This window comes from Bufo bufo, chromosome 3, assembly GCF_905171765.1.
Source record: "Bufo bufo chromosome 3, aBufBuf1.1, whole genome shotgun sequence".
Taxonomy (NCBI): domain Eukaryota; kingdom Metazoa; phylum Chordata; class Amphibia; order Anura; family Bufonidae; genus Bufo; species Bufo bufo.
The window spans coordinates 449,187,311-449,201,537 of record NC_053391.1 but is presented as its reverse complement, the minus strand read 5'-3'; the positions used below and the strand labels follow the sequence as shown (position 1 = coordinate 449,201,537).

Here is a 14,227-nt window from a genome sequence, read left to right as displayed (position 1 = left end):
TGTTCTACAAAGTCCTATATATGACTCTCAAATTCCAAATTTAATCAAATTTGGTGCTCCAGCCTGTAATGCCCTCCCTGTAATGCTCAAGCCTGTAAAGCCTCTGGTAGTTCTCCAGCCGTTAATGCTCCCATGTAGTGCTCCAGCCTGTAATGCCCCCATACTGTATATTAAAAGGAAAAAAAAAATCTAAGTACTCACCTGATTTCCGTTCTCCACCGCCATCCGCAATGCAGGCCACTGGCCTCTTCTCATGTGTGGCCTCAGTTGCCACATCCCGGCACAGGCGGTCATGCAGGTGTTTGTGGCCATGTGATCACCCTGCCTGAGACCTGGAGCAGGAGGTCATGATGATGTTAACGCAACCTCTTTTGCTGTCCTACTGCCTTACAAGCTTCAGGCCTAGGATTGAACCTATGAGGCTGAACAACAGGGATGGCATCCATAGGCCCCCTTGCTCCCTCATGCTTCCTCCTGAGGTGAGATACTCACCTTGCCTCATGGCAGATGCGGCACTGCTCATGATGACCCCAATTTTGGATTTTTCTAAATAAGTAAATAGTAAAGAAGAAATGTAAATTGTACCCGATTTAGTATTTCATTGATGAATGTTTTTGACAAAGAACTAGATAATATATTACTATATATATTACAATTTTATATTTTTTCCTAGTGAAAATACTTTTTATGCTTGCAGAAACATTAGACTTTAGAAATGTAATGAATTGTTCATTCATGCTCTAGGGTTAGGGGTTACAATGACGAGAGATATCACCTTTTCTACTAATATCCTCTATAAATGCTCTGTACAAATAGAACCTGTTGCTATAGACAAATCTTACATCAGGTGTTTCGTGACATATTGTACACATTGTGTTATACTATTGTCAGACTGTATATACATCTCAAATCAACAGACAATAGATGCTCTGCTTCATGCTCCTGCTTCTATGCTCCATTTTACATTATTTTAAACACTTTAATATATTTGACAGAGATTGTTCTTGATGGAAGAAATTGATACTAAGAATAAGGAGGAAACAAATCCAGATTTCTGTGTTGAATTTCGAGGCGCATATTTGACATGGAAGTCAGGAGCACTGGTCAGATGTACAGATGAGAGAAAACATGCAACGGAAGATCAATCAGCTAAAAAACAACTTATCCAGGCTACTCCATCACACCCGGGAGAGGAGCAACGTTTAACTAATGGCAATCCAGTTTTCCATACTTCTGAAGCGAAACAAACATTCCTTTCTACTAGTGACTCCGGTGTTCCTTTATCACTTGGTTCACCTGTACTTCTTAACATAAATTTTTCTCTGCAAAAGGTAATTCATATAATCTAGTATACTGCCATATTTTATGTCCCCTATTGGTTTTGCAGAACTTGATATACTCACGTGTTAAATAGGTTTTTTGGGAGTACAAAATTGCTTAGGAAAATGCAATACATCCCCCTTTTCTTGAGACTTTCAGATCTATCAGGGATGGTGAGGTTTTGCTATTGATGCCTAGTGTATGCATAGCCTGATGGACATATTGTAACCCACAGTCACATTCAATGAGATAACTCAAAGGTTGCACCTGCAATCGAGTTATCACTTAATACAAGCCAGTTCTGTTTGTGTGCTTCAGGGTTTTACAGCACTTGCATTTTGTGTGGTTGTGCCATTCTTTCAGCTACCTGAGTCTGCTAGGGGCTTGTATACTCTTCATTTTACTTATCAGGCAGCCACATGACATCCAGTAGCACAAGTATAATGCAGTATACAAAGCATAAAAATAACAAGAAAAGTAAACCAACAGTTTGAGGTTTTTTTTTATACATTGTGGAGATGAGACTTTGCATGGAAGATTTCAGTACATGTTCAAGTATCCCTGAGGCACCTATACTTAAAGGAGTTAATCCACGACTAATGTAAAAAATGAAAATCAGACATCATATAGAACATGCCAATCTCTTTCTAACAGAGCTAGAACCATCTCTGTACCTCACATGGATCCAGAGATCTCCACATTTATTGTCTGTTCTGCTTTAGCTAAGGGGTTGTGTCCATGCTCTCCCTATCACAGCTCAGGAGGCATGTCCATGCTCTCCCTATCACAGCTCAGGAGGTGTGTCCATGCTCTCCCTATCACAGCTCAGGAGGTGTGTCCATGCTCTCTCTATCACAGCTCAGGAGGTGTGTCCATGCTCTCCCTATCACAGCTCAGGAGGTGTGTCCATGCCCTCCCTATTACAGCTCAGGAGGTGTGTCCATGCTCTCCCTATCACAGCTCAGGAGGTGTGTCCATGCTCTCCCTATCACAGCTCAGGAGGTGTGTCCATTCCCTCCCTATCACAGCTCAGGAGGTGTGTCCATGCTCTCCCTATCACAGCTCAGGAGGTGTGTCCATGCTCTCCCTATCACAGCTCAGGAGGTGTGTCCATGCTCTCCCTATCACAGCTCAGGAGGTGTGTCCATGCTCTCCCTATCACAGCTCAGGAGGTGTGTCCATGCCCTCCCTATCACAGCTCAGGAGGTGTGTCAATGCTCTCCCTATCACAGCTCAGGAGGTGTGTCTATGCTCTCCCTATCACAGCTCAGGATGCAGTTGAATGATGAACGAGCATGTGCGGCCTTCTCAGTGAGCAGGACAAAGAAATAAGAAAAAACAAACAGCAGGTAGCGCTATACAGATACATACAGTATTATTGAATATCTCAATTGATATGCTAAATGTTTAATTGCATACAATTACAAATGTATTCAGATCCAGACGCTGGCTTGAAAACTGTAGAATATTTTTCGTGGAGCAACCCCTTTAAAGAATCATTAAACTTTGACATGTCATTGCAGCATATCAAAAGTTTTGATGGGTGAGGATCACCATCTGAGTGCTGAGACCACCTTTAATCGCTAGATCGAGGAGAGAGAAGCATTCACATAGCATGCTCTCTCTCCTCACTGCAGGAGAATTTTTCAATAGAAAATCTGTGAGTACATTTTGATTCCATCTCCTGCAGTGAGGAGAGAGCGCTCTGATTATTCCAAATTGGCATATACTTTGAGCAGTCCCCTATACCAAATACAGTAGCTTTTTACCAGACCACCCTACTTTGTGTAGGAACCAAAGGGTTGGTCTTTCTGTCACCTCCATCCTAAGGCCTTATTCACATGTCCGTGTCTGTTCGAGATCTGTGGGAAAAAAAAAGGTCAGTTGTTTGGTCAGGGTTGTCTTTGGTCACAGTGTCTGTTTGTTTGTTTTTTGGCCCCATTTGTCATCCATTTTTTCCGTGCGCTGGGCTAGTAGGCTGAAAAAAGGGATTTCCCAAGCATCTTCTAGAACACTGAGGACAACTGTATTCATGGAGCCATAGACTTCTATGGGTGTGTTTGGTTTGCAAAATGGATCAAAGTAGTGCACATCTCCTTTGTTTTTCCACTGACTGTCCGTGAGGATATGTGAATAAACACACTAAAATCAATGCATAGGTGTGCTGTCCTTGGAGAGCATGGTCAGCACACATCTCTGATTCACTGACATATGAGCATGGTCTAAAAGATCGGTTTAGCACAAGAATCCAAGCTACTATCCATTTCCCATTCCATGAAATGTTGGAATTGGGCTGCTAAATAGTAAATCAAAGCATTTAGCAAGCCCAACCCTCCTTCTTCCTTGGGTAATACAGTGACAGGAACCCGATGGTTGGGAAGGCAGCCCGATGCCTTCAATAGGCATTGTGGCTGCCTTCCATGGAAGCATGTGAGACTCAGTCCCCTGGGTCTCACAGACAAGCAGGCTGTAAGTGTATAAAAGTTCAAGTCCCACAGTGGGACAAAAATAAGTATTTTACATAATAAAAAAATAAAAGTTACAAGTCAAAAAAGCACCCTTTTCTCATAATTAAGTTATATAAAATTGTAAAAATTTGTAGAAAAGTAGACATATTAGGTATCGCCAAGTCCGTATCGACCAATTTGTGCCAAAACAGCCACTTTTTGGTCACCTTGCCTCATAAAAAGTGTAATACCAAGCGATCAAAAAGTCATATGTACCCCAAAATGGTATCAATCAAACCATGATCTCATCCCACAAAAAATGAGACCCTACATAAGACAATCACAAAAAAATAAAATAAAAATCTGGCTCTCAGAAAATGGCAACACAAAAACAAGATATTTTTATTTTCAAAAATGCTTTTACTGTGTAAAACTTAACAAAAATAAAAAATAGACACATTAGACATCGCCACATCTGTAACAATCTGCTATATAAAAATATCACATGATATGCCCCCTCAGGTGAATGCTGTAAATGAATAAAAATAAAAACTGTGCCTTGCCTCACAAAAAGTATAATACCAAGTAATCAAAAAGTTACATGTCTCCCAAAATGGTACCAATCAAACCATCATCCCATCCCGCAGAAAATGAGACCCTACCTAAGACAATTGCTCAAAAATGTAAAAAATATTGCTCTAAAAAAAATTGCAACACAAAAACAAGATTTTATTCTTTTCAAAAATGCTTTTTGAAAAACGTAACAAAAATAATAGACATATTAGGTATCGCTGCATTCATAACAACCTTCTCTATAAAAATATCACATGATATACCCTGTTAGGTGAACGTTGTAAAAATAAATAAATAAAAACTGTCTCAGAACAGTCATTTTTTGTCACCTCGCCTTTCAAAATGCGTAATATCGAGTGATCAAAAAATCATATGTACCCCAAAATGGTACCAATGAAAATGTCATCCCGCAAAAAATTAACCAATGTCGCCCATAAACCAATCTATCAAAACCTGCGCTGCAAAAGCCATATAGCGCTCCTTCCCTTCTGAGTCCTGCCATGTTGCCGTATTCAGGAGAAAATGGGTAACAAATGGGGTGCTTTTTCTCCTGTTACCCCTTGTTAAAAAAGGAAAAATTTGGGGCTAAAGCAACATTTTATTGGAAGAAATAAAACATTTCATTTTCACAGCCAAGTGTTTCTAAATTCCGTAAAACTCTTATGGGGTCAGTACACCCCTTTATAAATTCTTTGAGGGGTGTAGTTTCCAAAATAGGGTCACTTTTTGAGGGTTTCCACTGTAGGGGTATGTCAGTGTCTCTTCAAATGCAAAATGGTGCCCGAAAACCATTCTAGCAAAATCTGCCTCCAAAAACCATATGGCACTCCTTTCCTTCTGACCACTGCCATGTGCCCCTACAGCAGTTTACTACCACATATGGGGTGTTTCTGTAAACTGCAGAATCAGAGTAATGTATATTGAGGTTTATTTTGCTGATAACCCTTGCTGTGTTGCAAGAAAAAATTGCTAAACATGAAAAATCTGCAAAAAATAAATAAATTACATTTTGAAATTTCACCTCCATTTTCCTTTAATTCTTGTGGCACACCTAAAGGGTTAACAATGTTTGTAACATCAATTTTGAATAATTTGAGGGGTGTAGTTTCTAAAATTTATGGGTGGTTTCCATTATGTAAGCTAAGAATCTCAGATTTTATCACATCAGAATGAGGCCTTAATGTATATATCATTTTTGTATCTGTTGTTCTGTAAGTGCTTTTATTTTCAGTCATTTCTATCCGTCCCCATATATAATGAAAGGGCCTTAAAGGGGGTATCCAACCCCTATAATGACACCCCTAATGGCTGGGCACTTCATGTTATAATTAACGCGCTCCCCAGCAACCGCGCCACTCCCAATTCCTGCACGGCCACCACTGCATCTCCTCGTCGCGCGGATCAAAACATACGGGAGGGGGGTAGCCAATAGCAGGCTGCGATTGGAACGAGCCTCCCTAGCGTCACCCGCGATTCTAGGAAGGATGGTCATTGTCCCGGCCTGCTATTGGCTGCTCCCCACACCGTCACCGGATGTTTTGATCTGTGCAACGGGGAGATGCAGCGGCGATGTTGGTGCTGGGGAGCAGGGTAAGTATAATCTATATGAGGTGCTCGGCATTGGGGGGGTCATTATAGGGGTTGGAAAACCCTTTTAATTGGCTCCCCAGATCATTGGAAAAATATATATATACAGTACAGACCAAAAGTTTGGACACACCTTCTCATTCAAAGAGTTTTCTTTATTTTCATGACTATGAAGGCATCAAAACTATGAATTAACACATGTGGAATTATATACATAGCAAACAAGTGTGAAACAACTGAAAATATGTCATATTCTAGGTTCTTCAAAGTAGCCACCTTTTGCTTTGATTACTGCTTTGCACACTCTTAGCATTCTCTTGATGAGCTTCAAGAGGTAGTCACCTGAAATGGTCTTCCAACAGTCTTGAAGGAGTTCCCAGAGATGCTTAGCACTTGTTGGCCCTTTTGCCTTCACTCTGCGGTCCAGCTCACCCCAAACCATCTCGATTGAGTTCAGGTCCGGTGACTGTGGAGGCCAGGTCATCTGGTACAGCACCCCATCACTCTCCTTCATGGTCAAATAGCCCTTACTTTCAACGTTTTCCCAATTTTTCGGCTGACTGACTGACCTTCATTTCTTAAAGTAATGATGGCCACTCGTTTTTCTTTACTTAGCTGCTTTTTTCTTGCCAAAATACAAATTCTAACAGTCTATTCAGTAGGACTATCAGCTGTGTATCCACCTGACTTCTCCTCAACACAACTGATGGTCCCAACCCCATTTATAAGGCAAGAAATCCCACTTATTAAACCTGACAGGGCACACCTGTGAAGTGAAAACCATTTCAGGGGACTACCTCTTGAAGCTCATCAAGAGAATGCCAAGAGTGTGCAAAGCAGTAATCAAAGCAAAAGGTGGCTACTTTGAAGAACCTAGAATATGACATATTTTCAGTTGTTTCACACTTGTTTGTTATGTATATAATTCCACGTGTGTTAATTCATAGTTTTGATGCCTTCAGTGTGAATCTACAATTTTCATAGTCATGAAAATAAAGAAAACTCTTTGAATGAGAAGGTGTGTCCAAACTTTTGGTCTGTACTGTATATATGTATATACTTTAACCAAACTATTATTATTTTCAGAGTAATCATTTCACAGACTTATTCATCTCTGCATATCTAATAGAAAACATAATTTTATTATTGTTGTATTTCCGCAGGGCAGACTTGTAGGAATCTGTGGAAGCGTTGGGTGCGGTAAAAGTTCTCTAATATTATCTATTCTAGGTCAGGTATGTTTGATTTACTTATCTGCTTCTGCTATTGGAATAGCCAGCTGTTCGATGAGTGATCTATTACTTATTTATTTTGTTGTTGAATATATCGTCCTATCTGTTATAGAGCAGGAGATTGATGTCTGGTTTGTGGAAAAACATTCAGTATAATTTGTATTTTATTAATTGAACACTCTGGCAGACTATAGGAACGCTCGTTAGTGATGATCTGCCTGTGTAAGGTGCCGCCGATTACCTGATGAACAAGCAAAATACTTGTTCATCTGGTAATAGGGTCGTTGGTGCGGACACCTAAATAATAGTTTGCCGACAGCAGATCATGTCGTCTAAACATCCTCTGCTGCTGGCAAACAATAATACTGTATGGAGACGAGTGATGGCATTAGTGATATCTCCTGAGCATACTGTGGAGGAGATCTCTGCATGTAAAGACAGCAGTCTCCTTCACTGATGACCAGGCGCTTGCTGGGAAGGAACACTTCCTTCCTGACAATGATCTGCTCAATTGAACAGTGTAATGGGATCTTTAGTCCAGTCCTGCTGAATGATTACATATGTAAAGGGACAGCTCCAGGGGAGTACACAGATCTCATAATGCCCCATAAGTAAACTTTGTATTGGCCCCCCCTGCCCCACCCAGTGTCCCACTACACGTGCATCGAACATTCCCAATGCAGAATAAAAAACATCATGCCCCAGATTTCTGACTAGTTTTATAATTAATTTTATTATGCTGCCGAAATTTTTTATAAAAGAATACTCCAGTAAGGTCCGTAGCTTTTTTAAAAAAATTCTTTATTTATGTATTTTAAATCAATTTTAACAACAGTACAAAGGGGACAGTGTACTGGGACGCAGCCCAGAATATCGAGTCACCGTCCCATATATTTGGGCATGTAGCAGAAAGACAGAGTAACAGAGCAGGCTTGCTAAACTGGAGAACCATAAAATTAACGACCAGCTGAACTCAGTCCTGTGTGATCAGGTCTTCACCTGGTACAGTGAAGTCTAGATAAAGACATGTTTCTGAGAATTGTGAAATGTAACAAGCCCCCTTAGGACCCTGGGGGTACCATATAGGGAGGGTGTAATACCGGGTAGTCTTAGGACAGATGGGGGGGGGGGGGGGGGAGAGGAAGAAAGACGTATAGAGGAAGAAAAGAAGAGAGTAGAGTGAAAAAAGAAAAGCGTTGCTGTCACAGTCAGAAATGGCGGTACAACCGCCTCACAAAGTCAACAAGAGCCTGAACTTCTGGGTCTCTTGAAACGCCATCCAACTCCTCCAGGTTTTGTGGAAAGTTTTCTCAGTATTCTTCAGCGTAGCGGTAAGATCCTCCATCCTCATTATTTCCTGAATTTTGTCTATCAACATTGTCATTGTGGGTGTAGAGGTTTGTCTCCACAGTATAGGGATACATGCCCTTGCCGCGTTGACCAAATTACGCACCACAGATTTCTTGTAAGTCGCTACAGGGAGTGCAGAATTATTAGGCAAGTTGTATTTTTGAGGATTAATTTTATTATTGAACAACAACCATGTTCTCAATAAACCCAAAAAACTCATTAATATCAAAGCTGAATATTTTTGGAAGTAGTTTTTAGTTTGTTTTTAGTTTTAGCTATTTTAGGGGGATATCTGTGTGTGCAGGTGACTATTACTGTGCATAATTATTAGGCAACTTAACAAAAAACAAATATATACCCATTTCAATAATTTATTTTTACCAGTGAAACCAATATAACATCTCAACATTCACAAATATACATTTCTGACATTCAAAAACAAAACAAAAACAAATCAGTGACCAATATAGCCACCTTTCTTTGCAAGGACACTCAAAAGCCTTGCCATCCATGGATTATGTCAGTGTTTTGATCTGTTCACCATCAACATTGCGTGCAGCAGCAACCACAGCCTCCCAGACACTGTTCAGAGAGGTGTACTGTTTTCCCTCCTTGTAAATCTCACATTTGATGATGGACCACAGGTTCTCAATGGGGTTCAGATCAGGTGAACAAGGAGGCCATGTCATTAGATTTTCTTCTTTTATACCCTTTCTTGCCAGCCACGCTGTGGAGTACTTGGACGCGTGTGATGGAGCATTGTCCTGCATGAAAATCATGTTTTTCTTGAAGGATGCAGACTTCTTCCTGTACCACTGCTTGAAGAAGGTGTCTTCCAGAAACTTGCAGTAGGACTGGGAGTTGAGCTTGACTCCATCCTCAACCCGAAAAGGCCCCACAAGCTCATCTTTGATGATACCAGCCCAAACCAGTACTCCACCTCCACCTTGCTGGCGTCTGAGTTGGACTGGAGCTCTCTGCCCTTTACCAATCCAGCCACGGGCCCATCCATCTGGCCCATCAAGACTCACTCTCATTTCATCAGTCCATAAAACCTTAGAAAAATCAGTCTTGAGATATTTCTTGGCCCAGTCTTGACGTTTCAGCTTGTGTGTCTTGTTCAGTGGTGGTCGTCTTTCAGCCTTTCTTACCTTGGCCATGTCTCTGAGTATTGCACACCTTGTGCTTTTGGGCACTCCAGTGATGTTACAGCTCTGAAATATGGCCAAACTGGTGGCAAGTGGCATCTTGGCAGCTGCACGCTTGACCTTTCTCAGTTCATGGGCAGTTATTTTGCGCCGTGGTTTTTCCACACGCTTCTTGCGACCCTGTTGACTATTTTGAATGAAACGCTTGATTGTTCGATGATCACGCTTCAGAAGCTTTGCAATTTTAAGAGTGCTGCATCCCTCTGCAAGATATCTCACTATTTTTGACTTTTCTGAGCCTGTCAAGTCCTTCTTTTGACCCATTTTGCCAAAGGAAAGGAAGTTGCCTAATAATTATGCACACCTAATATAGGGTGTTGATGTCATTAGACCACACCCCTTCTCATTACAGAGATGCACATCACCTAATATGCTTAATTGGTAGTAGGCTTTCGAGCCTATACAGCTTAGTATAGTATATATAGTATATACAACATGCATAAAGAGGATGATGTGGTCAAAATACTCATTTGCCTAATAATTCTGCACGCAGTGTATAGAGAGGTCGCACTGATGGAGCAGAAAGAAGGCGGGGGCCTTCGGGAGGTCAACCGTGGTAAATTTAGATGTGACCCGCAAGACTCCCTCCCAGAACCTAGTCAAAGCTTGACATTCCCAGAAGATATTCAGTATCGTCCCTCTAGTCTCGCCACAGCGCCAACAGAGGGGGGAGACTGTGGGAAACATTGCGTGTAGTTTGGAGGGTACCCTGTACCACCTAGAGAGTAACTTGAACCCTGCTTCCTGTACGCTGCTAGCTATTGACGTCTTGTGTGCACACAAGTAGAGTATGTCCTTCTGTTCCGTTGTAAAAGTCACTCCCAGGTCATGTTCCCACTGTATTATGTAGTTCGGAGGTGGAAGCTCCGAGGGCGAGTTCAGTAGGCCATATGTCTGGGATAAAGTATGTCAAAGTACATCCCCACGGTCGCAGAGTTTTTCAAATTCAGTTCTGTCCCTGCTGTATGTGGTCGCTGGGGGCAATGTAGCTAAAAAGTGATGTAATTGTTGGGATTGCCATTGTGACAAGGTTGGAGGATTACCGTCGATAGGAGTAGAATCAGGAAGCGACCAAGTGTCCGCAGTTATGAAGTGATGAGCCCGGAAAGAATTCCATGGCCACCTGGGCCATGCCTTCCGCAGCCTTCTTGCAGCTTACCCTAGGCCTGTGATAGCTAACCTCCGGCACTCCAGCTGTGGTAAAACTACAACTCCCAAGATGCACACTTGCTTGGCTGTTCTCAGAACTCTATAGAAATGAATGGAGCATGTTGGGAGTTGTAGTTTCACCACAGCTGGAGTGTCGGAGGTTAGCCATCATTGCCAGTGACGTCACGCTCATCAGTCACATGGCCTAGGCACAGCTCAGTCCCATTCATGTCAATGGGGTTTAGCTGTGATACCAAACACAGCCGCTAACCAATGCATGGCTCTGTGCTTAGAACATCTTATTTCTCAATGTATTTACACCAGATAAATGGCATAAATACCTTAATAAATCTCCTGCTTCTCCTCACATGGTACATTATAAAACTGTCTGCCTGCAGCCACCACTAGGGGGAGCTCAATAAATAGATTTATACAGTTACTATTGACTCCAGTAGAAGCTGTAAACATCTCTTTACAGTGAGCTTTCCCTAGTGGCAGCTGCATAAAAAGGCAGTGCTTTACAGGCCGGGAATAGAAGGAGTTTAGAGCTGGGTTACCCTCCAGGGCCCCACAGAAGTCGCATGGTTTGCTTCCATGAAAGATACACCACTGGATGGCTGTCAATCATTTAATGCATAAAAGTTATACTTTACTGTTAATCAGCTCAGCAACTCGAGCTTAAAGGTGTTGCCTCAAGACGACTGTTCCTATTCATATGCCCTTTTTACAGCGTATGGATGTCACAGGGTGAAGTTCCATGCTTGGGATGGGACCCTATTTTATGACCCTGCATGGAAACCCACTTTGTAAGAGTGTCTCCTGCACTGAGCTGGATCATCCATGCATTACATGGACAGCTATTCATGTAATTGGCTGCCATGCAATGCTACCTGTGTGCTTCAGGGGAAATCTCTGACCATATGCGACTGCCAGGGCTTTTAGTAACCAGCTTCTAGGTAAAGAAGATTTGTCTTCTTGAGACAACCCCTTAGGCATAAAGGTTCTCTTTAAAGGGGTTGTGTTATATCAGACACTGATGGCATATCACTAGGATATGCCCTCATTGTCAGATAGGAGCAGGTCCCAGAGGTGGGACACACACCCATCTACAGAACAGGCCCCCCAGTGAACATAGAGCAGCCTTGCATGCACAGCCAACCCCCATTCACTGCTATGGGAGTTCTGAGGAGTGGGAGTAACTGAGTCGAGCGTCGGCTCAGTTATTTCCAGCAGTCCCATAGCAGTTTAATGCAACGGTGTCCGCGCTTGCACAGCAATTTTCAGAACTCCCATAGCATGTGCAAAGTGCTCTCTCTACAGAACAGGCCCCCCCAGTGAACATAGAGCAGCCTAACATGCCAACCTCCATTCACAGCAGTCCCATAGCAGGGAGTGGAACGGTGTCCGCGCTTGCACAGCAATTTTCAGAACTCCCATAGCATGCGCAAAGTGCTCTCCATCACTTTGGGGGCCTTGTTCTGGGGATAGGAGCAGGCCCCAGAGGTGGGACCCACACCTATCTGACATTGATGGCATATCCTTGCAATATGCCATCAACGTCTGCGATGGGCCAACGCCTTTTAGTTAGCAGAGATATCCACTCATGCAGTGCTGAATTACAACAGGTATTCCACATTGTAGACACGTATCATTGGCGATAATTAGATTTGGCTGGGTGCAGCTGTCACCTTCAATTATATCAGCAGCGTTATTACACTACAGTAATTTAAAAAAAAAAAAATTCTTAGATGCAATACATGTATGTAATGTGAAAGTGAGAAACTAACATTAAATAACAGGCAAACCTTTATTGTGACCTTTAGTTTTCTTATCTGTCAGGAAAAAGGCGTAACGATGTGGAACGCACTAGCACAGGCAAACAGATTAGTGCAAAGTCATTCTGTCCATGAGCCATAATCTGCTCAACATGGCCCAGATAAAAGAAAATGGGCAGCTCACTTTAACCTAACAAGTAAGGGTGAATTCACATTGCATATGCAGCGAACATCAGGTATAGGCCGGGAAGATTTCACCACAGATGCCTCTGACATATTTATGATGCTGATGTGCAGCCAGCCTCCTCTGACTGTCTGCGCCCACTCCATGCTGGCACCTAGCCTGTTGGGCTCTCATGTGGCTTCATTACAGATCAGAGGGCCACCATCTACTATTGGCTGAGAGCTGAGGTGTAATTATTCAGCACACGGTAGTAATGCCTAGGTGTGACCCTTCACAGTAGTTATGCCCACATTGTGTCTTCTTCACAGTAGTAATGCCCACATGTGCCCCTTTCACAAACCCTATGGTCAGATATGTGCCCCCTTCACAGTTGCTACTCCCAGATATGTACCCTCACAGCAGTTATGCCCAAGTGTGTGCCCCCTCACAGTAATTATGCCTAGGTATGTGCCCTCTCTCAATATTTATACCCAGATATGTGCCCCCTCACAGTAGCTATGCGCAGATATTCCCCCTCACGGTAGTTATGCCCAGATATTCCCCCTCAAGGTAGTTATGCCCAGATGTGCCCACTCACAGTAGTTAGGCTCAGATATGTGCCCCCTCTCATAATAGTTATGCCAAGATATGTGCCCCCTCACAGTAGATATGTCAATATATGTGCCCCCTTCACAGTAGCTATGTCCAGATATGTGACCCCTCACAGTAGATATGCCCAGATATGTGCCCCTTTCACAGGGAGTGAAAAAAACTAACCGTAAATACTCACTTGGTTCCTGCCATGATCTGCGCTCCCCAGCAGCAGCAGCAGGTTACTGTGACACAGACCAGCAGCGCAATGTGCCAGGACATCCTGCAGAATAATGGGATCCAGTGGTTTCTGGCATAAATATCAAGTTTTAGTCCCATTTCATGTGTGCCCACATTGCTGAGAAAAATGAATATAAAATATATGCAAATTAACCTCTATGAGCAACGGGGGCGTTACCATTACACCTAGAGGCTCTGTTCTCTCTGTAACTGCTGCACCTTCTCAACTTTGAAAGACAGGTTCAGGCAATGAAACGTCATCATACCTTGCCCTGTCAATCAAAGTGGAGAAGGTGCAGCAGTTGCAGAGAGAGCTGAGCCTCTAGGTGTAACGACAACACCCCCGTTGTTCCTAGAGGCTCCTTTGCATATATTAAATCATCATTTTTCTTAGCAATGCGTGTACATCTGAACATGGGACCAACACAGATGCCTTCAGCTGCCAAGCGCACATACAACAGGTCAGCCAGTGTCATAGGTACAAATCTGCTGACAGATGCCCTTTTTAAGATCAAATCAGTTGTATAGCTGAAAACTCATAATGCAGTGGAAAACATTGATAAAATGCAGTTAGTGTACTATAGTACTATAA

At 42.6% G+C, this 14,227-nt stretch overlaps 1 protein-coding gene across 1 annotated transcript in view; it reads left to right on the top strand.

Moving 5' to 3' along the window:
- LOC120995724 (multidrug resistance-associated protein 5-like) overlaps nt 1-14,227 on the top strand; it is a 116,978-nt gene that overhangs the window by 20,907 nt on the left and 81,844 nt on the right. Inside the window, exons 10-11 of the mRNA XM_040425103.1 lie at nt 996-1,331; nt 7,091-7,162. Of these exons, the coding sequence (XP_040281037.1) occupies nt 996-1,331; nt 7,091-7,162 (408 nt within the window). The remainder of the gene's footprint in view (nt 1-995; nt 1,332-7,090; nt 7,163-14,227) is intronic.